Source organism: Gadus morhua, chromosome 3 (assembly GCF_902167405.1).
Source record: "Gadus morhua chromosome 3, gadMor3.0, whole genome shotgun sequence".
Taxonomy (NCBI): domain Eukaryota; kingdom Metazoa; phylum Chordata; class Actinopteri; order Gadiformes; family Gadidae; genus Gadus; species Gadus morhua.
The window spans coordinates 18,811,651-18,833,617 of NC_044050.1; the positions used below are offsets into that span (position 1 = coordinate 18,811,651).

The 21,967-nt window shown below is 42.1% G+C and overlaps 1 protein-coding gene across 8 annotated transcripts in view; it reads left to right on the forward strand.

Moving 5' to 3' along the window:
• The first annotated feature begins 3,517 nt into the window (after positions 1-3,517).
• The window catches only part of fat1a (FAT atypical cadherin 1a), a 74,892-nt gene continuing 56,442 nt past the window's right edge, over positions 3,518-21,967 (forward strand). For all 8 annotated transcript variants that reach the window (XR_003976062.1, XR_003976063.1, XM_030350909.1 and 5 more), the window contains exons 1-2: positions 3,518-3,645; positions 5,134-8,423. Coding sequence is in view for 6 of the 8 variants with exons in the window: in XM_030350909.1 (XP_030206769.1) it covers positions 5,162-8,423 (3,262 nt within the window). In the remaining 2 variants the exon portion in view is untranslated. The remainder of the gene's footprint in view (positions 3,646-5,133; positions 8,424-21,967) is intronic.

The following is a 21,967-nucleotide window of genomic DNA, read 5'->3' on the forward strand; positions in this document are numbered from 1 at the left end:
TCTCGTTCAGGTGAAGTGCTCCCCCAATGCCCATTATGCCTGCATACTTTGTCAACATACTTTTTCTAAGCACTTGTGAATGCTATTTTTCCTTATTTGTCTCCTGTCTCGATTTCTGTTTGACTGGCTAAATATGCTGTCTTCTCTGGGCCCCTATTAACGATACTGAGACCCCCATTTGGTGTGCCAGTGACGATTCAGATGCCTTCCTCTCAGAGAGCGTGGACTGACTGCGTCCCCCCAGAGATGCCCTTAGAGACACGCTCTTAACACTTATTTATATTATGAACCACTGCAGCGGCAACTTTGGAATCAACAGTCTGAATTATAAATAATTGGTTGTAGGCAAACGCGAGCAGTTTTGCCTACAAACTGTAGTGTATTGAATGGACTGTTTTAATGAAGAAGAGTGTACATATCTTGAAGCATTGGTACGGGTGGTATGCAAATGAACAAGTGACTCACGACTTACATTCATGCCAACTCAAAACATTATTTTCTGTGCACGCAAAAGAGTGATTTCCTGTGTTGTTTTAATGTAAATAGTGGAACTTCTTCAACCACCAAGGATTTGTGAGGATCATCTAGTCTGCGTTGCTCAAGGCAAAAGAACACCATATTTTGAGAGCACAACATTTTGTCTCATTATATTTAAAATGTCTCATCTTTTGGTTTATCTTTTGCCTAAAACTGCAACGCATAATCGTTATTCGAGTACAGACCAACTGGCTTTGGTTACGGGTCTAGTGACTCTACATCCCATTTCAACGAGATTTGAGTCCAACGTTGTGTACATTGAGACATGCGGTCAATGCTTATTCATTAGTTATAATAAGCATGGTAATGTAACACTTTTGACATAGACATGTCAATAGGAAGTTCAACTGTCCAAATCACAGCACTCGCCGTTGTTGGTGTGAGATCCCGTGTGCACTTTTGCATTGCAATGCAATTGGGACCGATATCTAAATATATTCCTTGAAAGTACGCATGTTTCAAAATCATGTTCCCCTTTTCTCCGGATATCTGTTCGGTATTTAAGCTTTAGTGAACCTCCATCTTTAGACATTCGTCTCGGCAACAGAAGGAGTGACTAATACCGCTCCAGCCCTGATCTGGTGTGATGATAATACTTGTCAGAAAAGTGTCCTGAATTTCAAAGACCCAAAATGGCGGCTTGGTAATACAAATAAGGACATGTGTCGCAAAAAAATGTGGGGATCTTTGAAAAAAAAAAGACACAAACTAAAACATGATGCACAAATGAATATTCATCGTTGATCTAATGCTTACGCAAGTCATAATTTTTTGCTTTGATGTGTCTATCAGGATTTCTCCTTTCTGGCTATAGAGGGCTCATTCCCAACTATGTTTCATAATAATGTCAGTCACTTTTTATGTTTACTTGCATAGCGTTTCCGTTCCATCCCCGACACCATCTGCTATGATGGGGAAGGCCCTTAAAGTTCCCAGATGCAAACAAGTCTGCATCAATAAGTCATCGGGATTTGACCCCCAACTGCCCTGACAACAAACACTGGATGGGATCAAAGGATTGAAACCAGCCTTGGGGATCACCTGACCTGAATTCAATTAAATCTTTATCGGCAGATCACAGAGGAGGCACCACGCGGCAGGGGGAAAGAGCTGCCAGTGATGACTTACATAGTCTGGAAAGAGAGAGAGAGGAAGAGGAGGAGGAGGGAAGAGGAGGAGGAAGATGAGGGGGAGGGGGAGGTGGGAGAGACATACACATGCATTTAAAGCCATGTGTGTTGATTCACACTGTCTTTACATACTTACACATGCATGCTTGGACACACACATACAAACACAAACAGACACATGCAAACACACAGACATATGCAAACACCCCCCCCCCCCCGCCCCCCCCCCCCCACACACACACACACACACACACACACACACACACACACACACACACACACACACACACACACACACACACACACACACACACACACACACACACACACACACAATCCCATCCCTCTCATTTACCCAGCCTGTGGGACTTAGGTGAGGCGATGCTGAATAGATATTAGGCAAATGTGCACGCTATAACTGGCATCATAATCTACCAAATGACTGACACATTCAAAAATGAGAAAAAAAACGCTGTGCGTGCGTCAACCATGGAGACACAACGTGCATACCCAAACATCTATCAAAGCAGAAGGGGAAGATGGTTGGTTGGACAAAGAAAATCCCCCCAAATAACCTCACACGTTGCCTAGTTTGAGACCTTTGCATGCTTAGAATGACAGATGAACTCGTGACGACACGCTGCCTAAACGCGTTGGAAAGAGCGAGCCACTGCCGTTAAACCGATGTGGAGCACTAGACAAGCCATGGAAATGCTATGAATCACGCAGCGGCCGAGGAAGCTGCGGCTTTTAACGGATGCTCTTCTCTTTTCTTCTCTCGTGCTCTGAAGAAAATGGAATGGTTGGTGGTCGATTTCCAGAGAGACTTTTAGCGAGATGTTAACAAATTACCCAAAAGTATAGGACTTTGTGTAACGTAACTTTCCACCGGCAGCGATCGTTCAGATGCCCTGGTAAGTGAAATGTATGGAAACTGAAATTCCCTGCTTCATGCTATGCATTTTAGAGGCAGCGCTTAGAAGTTTGTTCTCCACATATTTTATCTTCACGAGCACAGAGTCACGTGCACGTACGCACGCACTCAGAGACGCGCACTATCATACATATAGCCTGCATACTAGAACGCATGAGAGCGCGCGCCTACCCACCAACACACACACACACACACACACACACACACACACACACACACACACACACACACACACACACACACACACACACACACACACACACACACACGCACACAAGCAGGAACGCACGCACGCACGTACACGCTGGCGCCCCAGTGCTGTGCAGGTCCGGCCGAGAGCAGCGAGACAGCGCCATCAATCGCATATTCATCACACTCCCGTGCCTCCAGTGGGAAGGCAGGAAATCCATTAAGAATTCACTGTAAAAAAAAACAAAAAACTGGACAATCGATAGATGGGCTCAACCTTAAAGATTCAACAGGGATTTGTTTATAACAACAATCACAAATGAGTTATGAATATAATAAAAAAACAAAAACAATAATCGTATTATTATTAACAATAATAATGATCATAATAATGATAATAGCAATTATTACAGTACTATTACTAATGACAGGGTTATATGTGTAAACGTAAATGGTAGTAAAACAATTGCATCAATCTGAGTATTTAGCCATTTGTTGTGTTTGGGAGGCTATCATCAGATAAAAAAGAAAATATTATGTAAAAGGAACATTGGGATAAATATAGCCTGAGTTGATAAGAAAACGGGAAATTAAACGTAGGTGGGATGTTATTTGGTTTTTATTCTAGGGAATAGAGAAAATAGGGTTTTAGGTTCATGCCAGCAGTAAGTAGATCCGGGCGTGCGCAGCGCGGAAAGATACTGGGCGCATTCATTGTGGAAGGAGAGCTCCATGGAAAGGAGAGTGCGAAGTGGATGGAGTAGGGAAGGAGACTCCACGTATTGCCATGCCGAGATTTGGAGACTTTAAACTACATGAAAAACCTCCTAATCTACATCCCGAATGATAGAATAGGTATGTAACCCACTGGTGATTTTTGTTGATCCTTTGTGACTGCGAATTTCAGTCAGTCTTGCCATCTTTCGGACGTATGAAAAGTTTCGATGGATCGGCGGCGGTCCCGCTAGCTTTGTGAGCGGCGCTTTGTAGAGGAATCGGCCACCGCTCCGTCTGCCTTTATCTCCGGGGGAACTTAAGCGAATGCGGGGTCGTTGTGAGTTTTGCGGAGTTATTTGTAACTTGGGTACGTGTTTGAGAAGCGTATATTTTTCATAAATGTCTATCTTTTGACTGTTACTGCTTTCTGTGCACTTTTCTGGACTGGTGTGGAGACTGTGCATCTGCTCAGCTCCGGACTGCCTTCTCTTCTTTTTAAAAAGTGAATGGGTTTTGGTTGGGGGATGGGGGTTTGAAAAATAAATAGTTTTAAATTATTATTTTCATGGAGAACACATAATTAGACGTTGTATAAATGCTTGCACGAAAAGCAATCTCCAAAAAGTGCAATCAAGGAATTACTTTATCTTTCTTTCTGTATCTTCTATATCCGCTATGCTACAAGTTGAGTTGTGATTCAAGGTAGACTGTCAGTTATTAACCCAAACAGCCTTAATGCCTAACTCAAAAGTTATTAACCTAAACATCCCTAATACCTAACCCGTAAGCACGAGCGGTGTGGTCGATACGCTCAAAGTAAACACGTGTCGTCTTTCATGAAAATAACTAGAGTAAAGACACAATGCCGACTTCATTGACTTTTAACAGATGACGATAATGCCTAAAATAACCTGGGTTCTTTTTGTTCTTTCTGTTCGTACCGAACTATTTTCAATTGATATCGTGTAGCCTGTTATATTACGGCGTTATGCCTCATGAAACCTAGTTAGGTATACATAGCGATAGAATAATCTAATATGAAGGTGATTGGAGCTCATGCTGCAGCTATAGCTGATCAGCAACGAAGAGCTTTGTTGTTAGTTTTAAGAAGCTCCTCAATTGTATGTTTTATTTGCAGTGATTGACATGACCGACATTTTGACAGTGTATATATTGTCCTTGTCCCTGAAGGGTATCTTAGTTTATACATACAAATATTCAATTGTACTAAGGATCTGTAGTTATGCAGCTTACAACGTCGCATGCGGTTACTGCCTAGCTCCGTGCAGCAGAGGTAGCAGCAAGGGGTTACTGTAGCCTACAGTAAAGTTTTGTTTATTTAACTGACCGTACTAGCTTATCTAATGACCACATAACAGCCATTTGCCTGTTACCATATCGGCTGGGTAATAACCGACGTTCACAGCAGTTCACTTATTTAACAGTTGAGATAGTTATCACATGGATAATATAGCTGTATAATATATCCTTCATGATGTACAAATGCAAATTCGGAAATAATAACCTAGAATGATTTGTGTTAATTTATTCACTGACAAAGAACACAATCGTATCTGCTTTTCGTTCTTACTTATCCTATTGTCTTTTCTTTTCTTTTTTTTCCAGGTGGCTCTGCCAAGATCACGGTACAAATATGGGAAAATACTTGATCCTACCGGTTCTACTGCTCCTCGAGCACCTCTGTGGATGCACAGGGAACCAAAGAGTTGCGAGATCCGCCACAATGCAATTCACCCACTCTGTTTACAACACAACCATATATGAGAACTCTGCTGCTAAGACGTTCTTAGAGAGCCATGCCAAGATGGGTATCTACATCGCTGACCCCGCCTGGGAGATACGGTACAAAATAGTTGCCGGGGACAACGAGAACCTATTCAAAGCCGAAGAATACCTCCTTGGAGATTTCAGCTTTTTGAGAATAAGGACCAAAGGAGGCAGCACAGCCATTCTCAATCGCGAGGTCAGAGACCACTATGTACTCACCGTCAAAGCCACGGAAAGAGGCACCAATTTGGAGGCTCGCGCGAGAGTCAAGGTTCAGGTACTGGACACCAATGATCTGAGACCCCTCTTCTCACCGACGTCGTACAGTATTTCATTGCTGGAGAACACGGCCATACGCACCAGCGTGGCCAAGGTGACGGCGACAGACGCCGACATCGGTACAAATGGAGAATACTACTACAGCTTCACAGATTGGACGGACATGTTTGCCGTTCACCCAACAAGCGGAGTGGTGACCCTTACCGGCAAACTTGACTACTCTGAGACCAAGCTGTACGAGCTGGAGATCTTGGCTGTAGACAGAGGGATGAAGCTCTACGGGAGCAGTGGCTTCAGTAGCATGGCCAAGCTGACCGTCCGGATAGAGCAGGCCAACGAACACGCGCCGGTTATCACCGCCGTCGCTTTGGCCCCTTCTGATGCAGACCGCGACCCCACCTATGCTGTAGTGATGGTGGAGGACAATGATCAGGGGCAGAATGGGGAGATAGCCTCGCTGAGTGTAGTAGCGGGAGACCCTCTCCAACAGTTTAAAGCTGTGAGAAGCAGTCCAGGGAGCAAAGCGTACAAAATCAAAGCGGTTAAGGATGTAGACTGGGACAGCCAGCCTTTTGGATATAACCTGACGCTACAAGCTAAAGATAAGGGGAGTTTACCCCGGTTTTCCTCTGCTAAGTTAATTCATGTTACCTCCCCGCAGTTTAAAATGGGCCCATCTAAATTTGATAAAACTATCTACAGGGTCAATCTCAGTGAGTTTGCCCCACTTCACACACCTGTCGTTATGGTAATGGCTTTGCCCAAGCATTCACAGCTAAAGTATGCTTTTAAACATAAATCGGAGAAGAATAGATTCAGCATTAATCCAGACACGGGTTTAATCACCACAGCGGGACCCATTAACGCTGATAATGCCCCCAGATATGAGCTTGACGTTATGACCGCAGACAAAAAGGCATTCACCAAAGTGATCATAGACGTGAATGATGTAAACAACAATGCCCCTGAGTTCAAGCAGACATCTTACAAGGCCTCAGTTGATGAGAACGTTCCTGTCGGGACCAGCGTGCTGGAGGTCAAAGCCACTGACCTGGATCGTGGAGAAAATGGTTATGTGACCTACAGCATTACCAATGTCATGCCGCAGCCATTTGTCATCGAGTACTTCTCAGGTGTCATCAGCACCTCCGAGGTCCTCGATTATGAGCTGATGCCCAGGATTTACAACCTCAAAGTCAGGGCATCCGACTGGGGTTCCCCTTTCCGCAGAGAGGTGGAAGCATCCGTCACCATAACACTAAATAACCTAAATGACAACAAGCCACTGTTTGAAAATATCGACTGTGAAGTCACCGTGCCAAGAGACCATGGTGTGGGGGAGCAGATAACCACAGTGTCTGCCATCGACGCGGATGAACTGCAGCTAGTGCATTACAACATTAAAGCTGGGAACGAGTTGGATCTGTTTGAGCTGAACGCAAACTCCGGAGTGCTCTCGCTGAAGCAGACACTCATTGACGGAGAGGCGTCCAAAGTGTCCTTCCATGGTTTACAGATCACCGCCAGCGATGGTGAACATGAGACCCAGTCCATGGTTATGAATATAACTGTCATCACAGCGCGCAAGCCTGTCCAATTAAAATGTATTGACACCGGCGTCGCGACCATGCTGGCGGAGAAACTGCTCCAAGGCGGCAAGATTCACACCCAAGCAGAACCCGAGGATAACTTCATGGATATTCATTCTGTGAACCGCTTCACGCCACAGTTCGCTGAGTCATTTCCGAGTGCCATGGAGGTCAGAGAGGACCTTCCCATTGGGGCTCGCATTGTCCACTTGAGTGCTACAGATACGGACAGCGGCTTTAATGGGAAGCTGGTGTATGTTATTTCAGGGGGAGACACAGAGAGCCGCTTCATCGTGGACATGGAGAGTGGCTGGCTGCTGGTTAATGCTCCTCTTGATAGGGAAACAACGGACCACTATACACTCAATGTCACAGTGTACGATCTCGGCATACCACAAAAGTCCTCATCACGCCTCTTGGATGTCAAGATCTTAGATGCGAATGATAACAGCCCACAGTTTTTGCAAGACTCATATTCAGTGGAAATAAGTGAAAATACACCCGTGGGCACAGAAATCATCCAGGTGGATTCAACCGACAAGGATCTAGGTGACAACGGGATTGTCAAGTATTCTATTTTGGGGGGCACAGATCACTTTACCATCAATGAGGATACCGGACTAGTGACGGTAAAGAAACAGTTAGACCGCGAGAGCCTTCCCGTATATGTTTTAAAAGTCGCCGCCCGTGACCAGGCTGTGGCCGAACCCCAGCTCGTCTCCACAGTGTTGTTAAAGGTGATCCTGGAAGACGTCAATGACAATCCACCCAAATTCGTGCCTCCTAAATACCGGGTGAGGGTGAGGGAGGACCTTCCCGTCGGCGCAGTGATCATGTGGCTGGAGGCTCACGACCCCGATGTGGGACCCTCCAGCCAGGTGCGCTATAGCCTCATCGACAGCGGCGATGGACACTTTGACGTGGACAAGCTGAGTGGTGCGGTGCGGATCGCGAAAACCCTCGACTACGAGCAGCGGCAGGTGTTCAACCTGACGGCGAAAGCCAAGGACAAAGGGAAGCCCATGTCTTTGTCGTCAACCTGCTTCATCGAGGTGGACGTGGTGGATATCAACGAGAACATTAACAGGCCGCAATTCCGCTCATTCTTGGATAAAGGATTTATCAAAGAGGATGTACCGGTTGGGACCTCGGTGATGAAAGTATCTGCCCAAGACGAGGATGAAGGCAGAGATGGGGAGATACGATACTCCATACGGGATGGCTCTGGCCTGGGGATATTCACGATTGACGAAGAGACTGGTGAGTTCTTTCCTCTCCTCTTTCCTCAATTATCATACGGCTGCTTGTGAAGCGTGTGTGCTTTTTACTATTCAGAACATGAAAGAATAGGAAGGCATTGGTTTGGAGCTAACTAGCATAAGAATGAATTCCACTATCTGGCATCCATCGATAAGAGTATGCACGTCTGTGCGTTGGTATGTGTATGTGAGAGACGGTGCACTTCCGGGAGGACTGTTAAGGTTCCTGATTCCATTCATTTTTCCTCTTTGGGGGAGGATTTGATGGCAGGAACAGATGGGCCAGCTGTCTCTCAGACCTGCTGTAGACATTCCTGACCGGTTGTTTAGGTGAACTAAGCCGTTTCTAAATGCAGTGCTCCTTCCAGCTCCTCCTCCCTTTGGCCACATTTCTTTCTTTCAGAATACTGACCTTCTAAATGTATAACCTTCATATATTCTTCCATTAAACCTCTTTGTAGCAGATATTTATATTGATATTTATTCTGATTTATTTTATTTCAGTTTTAATTATTTAATTATTTAATTATACTGTTTTATTTCAGATTCACTTGTATTTTAGGATTTTCTTTGACAAAAAAACACCTGTGCCGAGACACTCATAGACTGAGTGTGATTGACACTGAGTCAAAGTCTGAAATTCCTGCCACAGTCCCTGCCACAAGGATCTAACCATTACGTTCTTTGATATTTTCAACATGTCTTCCATTTGGAAGCAACCACATTCTTGGGTGGCTAAATGTGGGTTTCCTCCCCTTAAAAAAATCAAACCCAGTTCCTACATATTTAATGTCTAAATTAAGCAGTGAAACGTGCTGCATAATACATAAGCTTTATGGCATATATAACCTCCAATGTTCATAGGCTCCATAAGAATGTTGGAAAAGTGGAGAATAAGAATAGCCCTCAGCCAATATCTTTGATTCTTGCTTGATTTTAATGAAGAACCAGGTATCTATGCATAATTGAAGGAAGTTGATGAAAAGTAAGCAAATCAAATAGTTTTGCGAATTAGAATCTGTTTTTTTATGCAGGTTGGCCTATAAAGTAAAGCACAATAAAGAAAGAATAATGATATCAACCAATCAATACTGGCTTTTGTAAGGTGTGTTGAGCTTTGTGAAACTATTATTGGAAAGCACAATGTATTCTCCAACAATGGCTCAGGTAATACTCATGGTACAAGGGGCAAACCCAGAGGAAGCTGAACCCTCAAATCTTTCAAATGTTTTTTGACTGGGAACTAAAAATACTTTTAAGTTGGCCTAGTGTGCGTGCTCGTACCCAGCAAACAGTGTTATCAATGTTCCGTGATGAATTATAGGTGTGTACTCCAGTGTTTGCAGACTACATTGGCACCAAGCAGAGAACCTTGCTAATCTCCACTGTGAAAAACATTCCTCAACTCAGTTGTTGGATTTGCTGCCATATTAATCAAAAATGGCCATGTACATTCTTTTCATTTTACAATGAGAGTTGAACACTTGTTCAAACTTGTCTTTTCATATTTTTGCAAGTTTCAGATTTAAAATCTTGGCTGCAAAATAAGCTCTGTGTCCGTTTGTGTGGTTGTTGTGTTTTCAAAATGGCCCCCTGTCCGAGGGTCCCACCTGCTTTTAGTCTAGGCTTGCAAATCATGAAGTTAGCCTGAGGTAGTGTGTGAGTGGACTTGACTTGTATGCTCAGTCATACTTTGATACTGTAAATCGGGTAATTAAGGATGATACAATGTATTACACTCAGTGATTGTAAAGTTTGTGGCTAATTCAATTTTTTCCAAAGCAAAGTACAATCTGTTTTTTACTACGCTTTTCTCTTGATAAGGTGTGTGATGAAAAAATATCTAATCTGACAGACTAATTGTTTTCAACATTTCTAAGTGGGACGTTTGTCAACTGAAAAATGCTTTTCATGTGTCCACCTTTGCTTCCCCATCGCTCCATAAACAGCCCAGAGAATCAGTCTGCTCAACGAAAATGCGTATTGTTTCAATATTTACTTTAACAGCTTGTGTTCACTTTCAACCCCATTCCCATACTGTTAAATTTGAAGCCACCTCTCTTAACAACAAACTAAATTGGCTTTGATTTCATTGTTTTTTTTCTGATCGCTCATTTGAATGCTCTGTCTCACCCCAAAAATGTTCCTTGTAAAAATGTGCCTATTTCATAGTCATATCGTGGGTATGTGTGAATGTGACGTGTGTGTGTGTGTGTGTGTGTGTGTGTGTGTGTGTGTGTGTGTGTGTGTGTGTGTGTGTGTGTGTTTGTGTGTGCTTGTACGTGTGTGTGTGTGTGTGTGTGTGTGTGTGTGTGTGTATGTGTGTGTGTGTGTCTGATATATGTGTGTGTGTGTGTGGTGAAAACAGAAAAAGAGAAAATCTAACGACAGAAGGACTTAATGTTCACGGTTTGACTTTGCAAAGTGCTAAGTCATTTCGAAAGAAACAAATTTAGTCTATAGCAATGTTTTGTTTGAACTGCACTCTTTTGAATAAGTCATAATGAGCACTGGCAGACAGACTGTCTTAGGGCTAGACATATAGAAGACGATGATATTTACCTTAAGCTATTCCTCATAGAATGTGAAGCAAGGACACTGAGTCTGCTTAGATTACCTTGTTGAACGAGGTTCACTTCTTTATGAATAGAACGCCTCTTGCCTCAGGCTGCTAGGAAGTGGATGCCGGTGGGCATTGGAATTGTCATGCAGAACAAACTAACCCCCAGAGAGAGTGTTTACCAACAGAATTCAACGGCTTATTCCAGCATATGCTTTAAAACAATTAACAAACCTCAGAGTATGTAGAACACAGGTTTTAACACATTATAACTCGTACGGAGAAGCAAATCTTTATGGACCAGCTTCTATTGGCTTTTACCAGTGTTGCAATTAGTAGACGCTCGATAAATGTGAACTATTTTGAAAGCAGTATGAAAACAGACGACATCCCTATTCAGACTGAGAGAAAGCCTGCTCATTAGATAATGCATGCAATGCCCTTTCCTGCTAGATAATGCATGCATTGCCCTTTTACATGAGGTTGTTAGCAGTCCGTACTTTGAATGAGAGCATTGTTATGACGAATGATTGTTTCGTACAGAAAGAAATAAGTTCAGGGTTTTTTCAGTATCATATTTCAAGGTGTTACGTTCCTCCCTTTTCTCCAGCGATAATAGATGTGGAACATGCATATATATTGAAGTTTTTGATTTTTCAGATTAGCTTTTTAACTGTAGTTTGTGTTTAGTATCTCTTAATATCTGAGCCTGAGACGAGTGTGGCTGAAAACTGCCACATGACTCCAAGCAGTCCTCGCTCTAGTGCCGTTGCTGGGGCGATGGGACGAGGAATGTGCACTGGGGCCAAAGTTGATTGGAGGAAGGTAAATTAAAAGCACACTTTCCCTTGTTAAAGTTTGTGTCTCTCTCATCCCATTAAGTCTTTTGGAAACCCTGGAAAGGTCCCCGGTGCAGATGGTGTCCCTGGTGTCAATTCTGCTCATGCTGTTGTTGACATGCTGTTGGGGCTTGGTTTAATGATGATGATGCTCTCGAATTGCGTCTGGGTATTGTTCCCATGTCGGTGTGACTTAAACCACTTGTGATGTATAACAGAATTATTTTAGCACACTGTTACGTTGACAACTCACACGTATGCAGAAGGAAAACAAATACAATACAATTGTATTTTGTAATTAAACGATCCATGGCCTTTTGGATGGATTTATTTCTCTAAAGGTACGCCTAAATATATTTTATAGGAGAGGGTTTTATCCAAAGCAATGTACAGTGAATATAGGCACTCCCACTTGTTATTAAGAGATCGGTAGGGGTTATGCCGCAGACTGCAGTGATCAAACCTAAACCTTTATGCTTCTCTTTTCTGCCCCTATGTTTTTCCCTTTTTTTCATAAATGTCATGCGCACCTTTCCTTGGCTGTAAAAGCCTACCTGATCAAGCCTGAAAAAACATGAGTTTGTGATTTAAACTGATTGTTTTCGCCATCCAAGGGCGATGCAAGATGCATCTTTTTTGAGCCAAACTCGGTGGAATCAAGACAAATGCATTTTTTGATTGATTGTGCAAATCCATGTTTTGTACTGTTGTACGGAATTATCAGCTTGCCTTAGACAATCACATTTTTATTCCTCAATCAATCCAGTCTTACCCCAAACAAATAGGACACTTGACAGCTAGGCCAATTCCAAATATTTGACAACCATTGATATTAGTTATTCTCAGAAAGCTCAATGACACTAAGTTGTCCATATTTTTTGGCACGTTGACGCCTCTGGTTTGTCATTTATCTTCATACCAATGCTTAGAAAAAGGCCACTATGGCCGGTGATGCAAATTGCATTTTTGAAACACAGATATTGTCTGCATATCTTTTGACACAATTATTTCTAAAACAGGCTATAGTGGATTGATGCTGTGGGGCTACTTTATCAAAAGTCAATTTATCTCCAGAACATTTTGTTTTTCGTAGCATATGGACCATTGTCCCCAAGGACAAACTAGTGTAGCGAGCCGAACAGAAACAGATATATGTCAGACAATCCCCAACACCTGGGTGCCCGGAGGTGAAGCACTGCAAGCTCATAATAATGTGCTCTTCGTTAGGGCGAGATTCTTTGAAAGTAGGTTCAAAGGCCCAACAAAATACCCCTGTTCCTAATGACAATCAGAGCACCCCTGGTATGCCCTAATAGTTTTTTTACTTGATGAAGACCTTCATTAATAAAAGCGTAAATGAATGTTAACAACAAGGGAAGCCATGTCGTAAAAGTTAAGGAACTTCCTATAAAGCATGTAGTAATTGCAAATCTGTACCTCAGCCGTTTGCTTGAGGTATGTTTTAGTGCTATCTTTAGAAAGTGCAGCATGCTTTTAGCCTTTAGGTCTATCCTGCTTGTTAAACAATAACATTTTGTCATTTTTTACTCTGTGTTCGAAAAACTGGCACAATCATTTTGTTTGTACTGGAATGTTGTAAAAGTCATCGTTATCTGCTAGTTGGGGATATCTTAAAAGCTCTGTGATGAAGTGGAAGTGGTTACGGGTGTATCAGTCTAACCTGCTATGTCATAGCTGTTTGCACGGGACATTTGAGTAGGTAAGATAGGCATCACTTTGAGGTCATAGACCTACTTTGTCATGAGGCATCTCTCTGGAACTGAATACAGCATGACCCCATTTAACAGTGAAACATGAAACTGAGGAAACAGGCTGAGGTATTTGTCTCAAATATATAAATATAAGGATTAAAATTGATCGAATGTAATTTATGTATAATGTGCATTAAAACTAAAAATAACTTAACAAAAACGACTACACTAATACGACCCAAAGTAAAATTTACGAACATTAGTTTATCCTAAACAATGGCTGATACTGTTCTTTTGAAGATTACTTTCCAAAAAGAACAAAAAGTTATCTTGATTAGAACACAAAACGTTAAGATAATAACATGGCAGAAAGTGTGAGCAGATGTCAACAGGAGAGAGAAAATATAAAAGTTAAAATTAGGCCTAGGCAAATGTGCTTTAACATAAGATGCCGACATTCCAGAATCAGAGGTACCGCAACGTCGCCATATAGTGTTGTGTATAACATACACTTCACGGTTAGTGATATAGCTTTTTATGCATTACCGTGTGAACTGAGTGTGGAGGGGCTCGTGCTTTCACATCACTCTTCAAACTTTTTTTGGCTGAATGGCGATATACGATATATATTAGGGTTTGGCAATCGTCTACAAGCTTCCATCGTCCGATAGCGCCCCCTAGCGATCGCCGATAGTCGATACTATCGGGGGGGGGGGGGCATCTTTATAATAATTTTATAATATTAATTATTTATAATAATTTATCACTTTGAAAAAAATTACGTTTTTATTTTTCGAATTTTTTCTTAAAAACAAATACGATGGTCTTCCCCTTGGACCAGCGTGAGCCGTGAGCGTCCGCTGATTTAAGTTTCGATGCGTCGGCGCCGGCGGCGCTGTCATGATGACACACGCTGATGACACACAGCTCGTAGCTGTGTTCGAAATCGTTCCCTATCACGGATATAGTGCACTATATAGGGTGCTCGCTATTTTGTAGTGTTGTTCGAATTCTCACTGGTTAATTTCATTCCCTATATAGTGCACTTAAAATACCCAAAATGTGAGTGCACATATGATGTTCCCTACTTGTTACTCCCATATACCACAATGCAATGCAGTCGTGTTTTTCCGGAGGAGAAGAAGAAGCTCAATAACCGCAAGCGGCGAAAACGACTACATTTAATGATGGAGTCTCCGGCTTTCTTTTAGAAATATCAACAATTTATTTGGGATTTAACAAGAAAATGAAGCATTCAAAATTAATAAGAAAAACCTTGTTCAAGGAAATGTAACATTCAACTTCAATACAACCTCCAGCTTTCCTCTAGAGTGCCCGGTTTGTTTACACAATCTGGGTGCATCCGTCTGCGTCACACAAATACCCGGCGCATTTACTGACGCAAATGACGTTTAGAAATGTTCAGCGTAGTGTCCGAATTCTCGTTTGTTCGTTCCCTATGTAGTGCACTATATCATGAACACTATAGGGAATAGTGAGTGAGTGAATAGGGAACGATTTCGAACACAGCTCATGTACCACAGCTGTGACCCGGAAATGGTGCAGCGGGGTGTGATGTCATTTCGCCGTGCGAGCAGACCGGTAGGTTTCGAGCCCCTCCCCTCTCCTCTCGCAGCAGTGAGTGAATACGGCAGGTCAGCGCTACATAGTATGTTTTCCACCGGTGCCAGTTAATTTCAATTACAATTTGCGGGGCTTTTTAAGTTGAAAAAATAGCTACCACAGCGCTTTTAAAAAAATAATAATAAAAAAAAATAATTAAAAATTAATTATTAAAATATAATTATCGTCTTTTTATCGGCTACTTGAGACGATCGACGATGGAATCCATCTATCGTCGATAGTCGACTATCGGCCCATCCCTAATATATATCTCGATATTTTCTATTGAGTGGGTTATGTTTTTTTTGTAAGTCAAAAGCCACATGTGAGATGTTGCAAGCACTTTTATTAAAACATAGGTCAGTATGACTGCAACATATGATATTGTATCGTTATTTTCAACAGAATTGAATGAACATATTAAAAAAAAAGGGACTTTTTTCACCTTCTTCACAAAATAATCACTGATGCAAAACAATATAAAGCTGTAGGTTACACACATTAGCTACCATTAAGAGCATTGGCTTCGTCGCATTGTCCTGCGTACTACGGTGAGGGTTTCAGTGCGCCGTAACTTTAATCCCCCGCCCCCTCCCTTCTCCGTTCCATTTGGGAACATGTTTGGTTTCATTTTGCTTGTTTCGTATATTTTAATTAATTAATTAAGGCCGTCACCAGTGGGCGCCCCCAACACATTTGCAGAGCGCCGGCCCTGGTTTCGGGGCAGAAGAAACTGTCGCGGCCGGTGATGCAGCAGCACAGCCACGGAGTTTTACGCATTCCTCATACTGCACTTTGTGCCGCTGCTGTAAATGGTGGAACAGATTTGTCGTGCTTCCACTTTTAGTCGCAACGGTTTTGCTACACTCTCTACAGATCCTGCAGCTGCTGCTCATCTGTTTTTTTTTAAACCCGAACTATTTCCACATTATGGAGCCGTTGTTTCTCCTCTTTGAAACAATTTCGTCTCCCGCCGCCGTCTCGTTTTCTTTACGGGTATCATCCATGCTTGTTGTGTTGTGAGGGGGCGGCGGGGGCGGGAATGAGGCGTCTTTGCACACGGCACGTTCGGAAAGACAGAGTGGGAGGGGGAGGGGTCGCGCTCACAGTCTCCAAGGCAAGCGCTGTAGACGCTTGAGGGGGAAACTGACCATTTTAACACATATCGATATCAACGATATTGTCAAATCTTGTATCCCCTTGGAAATTATATCGATATATCGTACATAGCCGATATATCCTGCAGCCCTACTTCAAACGCAAGCAAAGTTGTTTTGAATTGTATATAACATGTTGATGCGTACCTTTTACAATGGAGGATTCCTGACAGCAACGTGTGTGTGTGTGATCAGAAATAGGTTGGAGGATAAATTGAAGAGAAGCAGGGACTGGCCTTTATGAAGAAAGGTGCGCAGACCTTGGACGCCGTAGACGGAGACATTAACTAGTCTGTTTCTTCAGAGATGTTTGATTCCCCTGGTGCTGGGTTGTACACATAACATCTTTTGGCTCTCATTTGGCTCTATAACTACCGCCGCCGCTGGCTTCAAGGCTGAAATGCAACAGGCTTATGGGAAAAGGGGAGACCATTAGAAATCTCTTTATTTTGTGCTTTATTCACCTATCAACATCAAAAAATCAAAGTCATCCTCTCACTTTTACCTATGGGTTATTTTATGAAGATGTATCTCTTTGCTGGCCGAGCAAAGAGGTAAATCTTAATAATAATCTTAATAAAAGTCTTGCATACCAATAACAGACTAATCTTTCAAACACAGCACGGTCTATTGATGTCTGTGATATTGAATGGCCTGGCAAATAGCTAGCCAGTAGCGATCTAGGCTAAGCTCTGGTCTCTACCTGATACACTGGCCTCAACAGCACAGTGGAGGAATTTGAAGCATGCTTCCAGGGCTATAGAGTGGTGGTAGCAGGGGGAGAGCGGAGAAAGTTTATGTAAGCATGTTAGCTGAGGCCTCAGAAGACCGAGGAATGTGGTTCGGGGTAAAATGAATTATATTAGGTGGTTCAAAGAGGGCTCCAACGTTAAAGTAAAGAGCCCGTCACGTGCTGGCCTTAGCCAATGGACCGGTAAGGAGCAACAGACCTGGCTCCTCATGCTGTCTTATTAAAACATGGTTTTACTAAAAGCCCTCTGAGAATCATTCCAAATTAATGCCTTTTTGTATTGGAAGTTTATTTTTCTTAAAGGGTTAATACTTAATGGTGAATGCAGAAATGCCAATGCAAAAAAATAGGAAGATAACAGATTTTGGCGAAATCCACAATCGTGATATAATGATGACAAGTTGAGTTGGCTATAGAACTTGAACATTTTCGGTTACTGCTTCATATTATATACGTTTGACTTGATATGTCAAACAGACTTGACACCTGACAAACTCCAACGCATCCTGGAGGCTCAGTCCATCTTGAACACTACAGTATATGGCCGATGCTGTGCTGCTGCCCTCTATCATGGTTACATTTGGTGTGAGGGAATCTGTATTCAATAACCTCATGTTTGTCTTTTTCCTGCCTTGTTCTATTAACATTATGTCTGCAAGCCTTAAATCAATGATAAGGTGTTACCCTTATTAAATAATGTGTAATTCAACAAGGAATCCAAGCATGGTTACAAACAGGATCATAGACAGAGAAGAGAGGTAGGCAGCCCACACAGAATATTCTTAGTTATTCACGCTTATACTGTATCACAATCCTTTTTTGTCAATTATATGCCAGGAAAAACAACTTCAGAGTTTCAGACTAAATATTTGGGCCTTTCTATTTATTTTTATGGGTTTAACCAAACAGTATGAATTTGTAATGATAAAATAATTTGTAGGGTGATTAACCCTGCATTTAACTGGGTTTGAGCGGTGTATATATTTTTTTGTACCTTTAATACCCTGCTGACTTTTCACTGGGGAAAACACAGATCCAAAAAGATAGAGTAAAAATAGAGTAGGCAATTTCGAGAAACCAGCCATAGTAAGCCTCCCTCCAAAGCAACTCCTCCAAAACTCATGGCTAGCTAGCTTTAGCAATAGGTCTTCCTAGCCTTGTGGAAGATCAAAAAATCTTCTCTTGTTAAATCAGAAAATAAATAATAAAAAAGGCACTCAATGTTTATTGTGTGGCAGGCCTCCACAAATAAATGTATGCATGGGAAACACAACCAAAGAGGATATTTGTGTAAAAGAGAAACTTAAAAGATGTGCTGATGGTGATAGGAGTCATTGTAGCATGTATGACATTGTCTGGCCGACAATGCTGTGTGTGTCTAATATGCACTAAGCCTACCTGCTGGGTTTCAATGATTGCCCATAGAATAATAAATAGAGAGGAAATAAGCACCCTTCTTCAATAGATTATTGGTGGAGGACCCGTGGACACTTGTTGCCGCGCAATAAGACAGTTGAATAAAAGAATATGGCCAATAATCTGATTTTGTAGTTGGAAGAGGTCATCTCTAAATAAAGTTATATGTGATCATATTTTCATGGTTCCATAAAGATTCAGTGAGTGATGAGATTGCCCGGCTCGAGCAAAACAGAGGAGACAGTTATAGTTTGGCGGGTTTTGATTCTATCCCGTCTACATCTTCTGTGCGAATGGCTTCACATGTACAATGTGAGTGAAATTAAGTGATTCGCTGGAAAACAAGTTTACAATGATCAAAGGACCTGCTGGGCTTGTGTGAGCGCAGCATAGACACAGATGCACCTTTACAAATAGCGATCCCGAAATATACTTTTCCCAAGCACATAGACTGCTTCACAGGGACAAAATGGGTGAGTGTAAAGCAAGGGTAGGCAATTTTGAGAAACGAGCCAGAACTAGATTTTAAAAGCATCCAACTGCAAAAAAAAACATCTACTCTCCCCACCTCCCTGAAAGCCACTCCCAAAAACACTTGAAAAGCTTGCTAGCTTTAGCAATAGGTCTGCCTGGCCTTCTGGAAGGTTCCGGTCTTGTGCAGTGGTGAAAACCCAGGGAACTTGTAAGTAGATTTGAGGCTAGGTAGACCTTAAATCAATGATTACAGGCAAGCCCTCCAATCATTAATTTCTGGCCGAAATAAATGACTTGAGGTCTCCTTACGGTTCTTAAACAGCCAGAGTGATGTCAGCCCAAAGGGATGTTAATCACAAGCCCGATTGTTAGGTTAAATAATTGTTTCTACTTTTGTCTAGTCGCCCCGGGGGCTTGTCGTATATCATTATAAAAGAAAACATGCAATTATGTAAATAGGAAATGCATTCCGCCGCAAATGAGACATTCCTGTGACTTTCGATTTTGAAAGGTGTGAGTTTCGGTTTTATGTTTAACTGGAAAGGCCTTTGGCTATGATAACAAAATGCTCAGTGTGTCCCTCAGGCCTCAGTGTTATAAACTTTGTGGCGTATACAAAACAAAACATTGGGTAGACTTTTGGCTTATTTTAGGCCTAATCGGCACACATTCTTTGTAAGTAATCTCTCCTCTCTAGTGTTAAATGTAAATTCTTCAGCTTTGGTTCACCTTTATGTGACTCATTTATAATCATAATCTTCACATGAATATGGATCTGTTCTGGAGAATGACTTTGTGTCCAGTGATACCACTATATATTATGCCTTAAAACTGTTCAGGCTATTCTAAAAAGCCCTACTGCACCTCAACTGTACCTCTACTTTGTGCAGTATCTCAACAGAACAATGCCCGTAGGCAAAGATAAGATTGGCGTTGAAAAAAAAGAAGGAAATCTGGCAGCCGTTTCTGCACAGTCAGATTTTTTATTAGCCCGAAGGCAGGTTTTGCAACCTCCTTTACTGAGAGAAAAGGTTCAATGAGATAGGTGTGCCAGTGATTCAGTTCATGATTCACCTTTGACAAAGGCCAAACATTTGCAAACACACCTATCCTAGTCCAAAGGCTTTTCAGATGGCCTGCGTTTATTTTGTCTCTTAAAACTGTGTTGGGATATCAGTCAGGAATTGCACATTATATAAACCAATAACAACTACCAGGAGGACGCCCCACCTGGCAGTGGCTCTCGCATGGCCGGTGATATAAATGCATGGCCCAGAGTTGTTTTGGCTCACATTCCGTCCGTGGCTTGCAGATAACAACGGCATATTAACTCATCTCCTTGGCTGATATCTACAATGCTGCTTGCCAGCCAGCCAGCCAAGTGCATGACATTTGTGAGAGTGAAATTGTTGTGTTAGGTCAGTGTCTGCCCGTCAAGCAGATGACTACTCAAGCATGGGCATTGGCTTGGCAGCAGCTCAAAAGAGGTCTGATGCTCTCACTCTCGCGCTATGTCCTATTAGCGCGCAAACATTCCACCACCCAACCATTTGAACTGACTTGAGCATGTGCCTACACGAACGAATAACAGATCCTCTCTGTCTCTCTTCTTAGTTTCCATGTTTCAGTACGATTTGAAAAAAACAGAAATGCCTTTTTTCCCTTTCCATTTTCATATTCGCTTTTTTTTTTATCCCCTTCTGACTCGTATTGCTCCAAGTCTTTTGCCTTTTTGCAATTTTTTTTTTTAAACATTCATGGATTCTCTTGACTTGAGTGGGCCTTTTCAGCACACCCGGAGTGTCAAGAGTTGCACTCACATTTTATATTAATACATGGTACATTTGCAGTTTCAAACATCTTATTTTTACAGTGGCAAGCTTGATTTATGCAGTTTGCAGTCAGCTAAGTAAAATAAAATAACCCTTTTCTTTTCTATTTTTATAGACATCTTTAAAAAACGTACTACTCTTACAAATAGGGCATTTAGCAGACGCTTTTATCCAAAGCGACTTACATCGGTTAATACACACATTGACACACCAACGGCAGAGTCAACCATGCAAGGCGTCAGCAAGCTCGTCAGGAGCAGTTAGGGTTAAGTGTCTTGCTCAGGGACACACCAACACTCAGCTAGGAAGAGCTGGGGATCGAATTAGCAACCTTTCGGTTACAAGACAACTGCTCTACCTCCTGAGCTAAGCCAATAAACTGAATACCAGTAAACAGTTATTTGGCAATGTTTGATGTGAATCCCAAATGGATTACATTTGGGAAAAACACATTTCATGTCATGTTATAATTTCATATTTCTCTCACCTTTGGGTTAACCCTGTCTCAGCTTTGGTCCTGAGACAAAGTCTGTTTTCTGAGCAGTATTCTGGCACAACCAATATCTCACAGCTCTCTCTCCATTGTCCCATGGGTCCCGTTGATGTGCTTCTTATCTTAATCTATCTTTGTCCTCGTGGTAGTAATTTGTTACATTAGGTGGTTAGCAGTCTTATTTACATAAGAATAGAGTCACTAGAGTGAGAACAGAGTACTGCTTCATATGCATGTTGTACGAAATTGCTGTCCGAAACATAAACTTTGTTTCCCTGAATTAATTAGCGAAATCTTGCATCAGTGACGTCACTGTTCTTGGATTTGCGTTTTCCATTGGTCTGATTTGGATCGTGAAGTTCCCCTTTGAATTTGAAAGTTGTTATAGCAGTCGTTGACCTAAGTAGATTTTTTCAGGCTCTTATTACAAGGTATGATGAAAAAATCGCATTTGTGGTGTTAAGCCGGAGAAAGTAAGAATAGCAGTGTTTTGGGAAGATCTGCAAACCAAAAAAAAAGATACAGACAGAGGTCAGAATTCAATACTTCTATGATGTAAAACAGTAACGGACTGAAATTCCATCTAGCGAGCTGTGTGTTGAGCGGGAGTCATCAATCAACAGTCCATGATTACTATTTAATATTGTTTATCAATTGATCGCACTGACAATTAGAATAGCAATTCTGA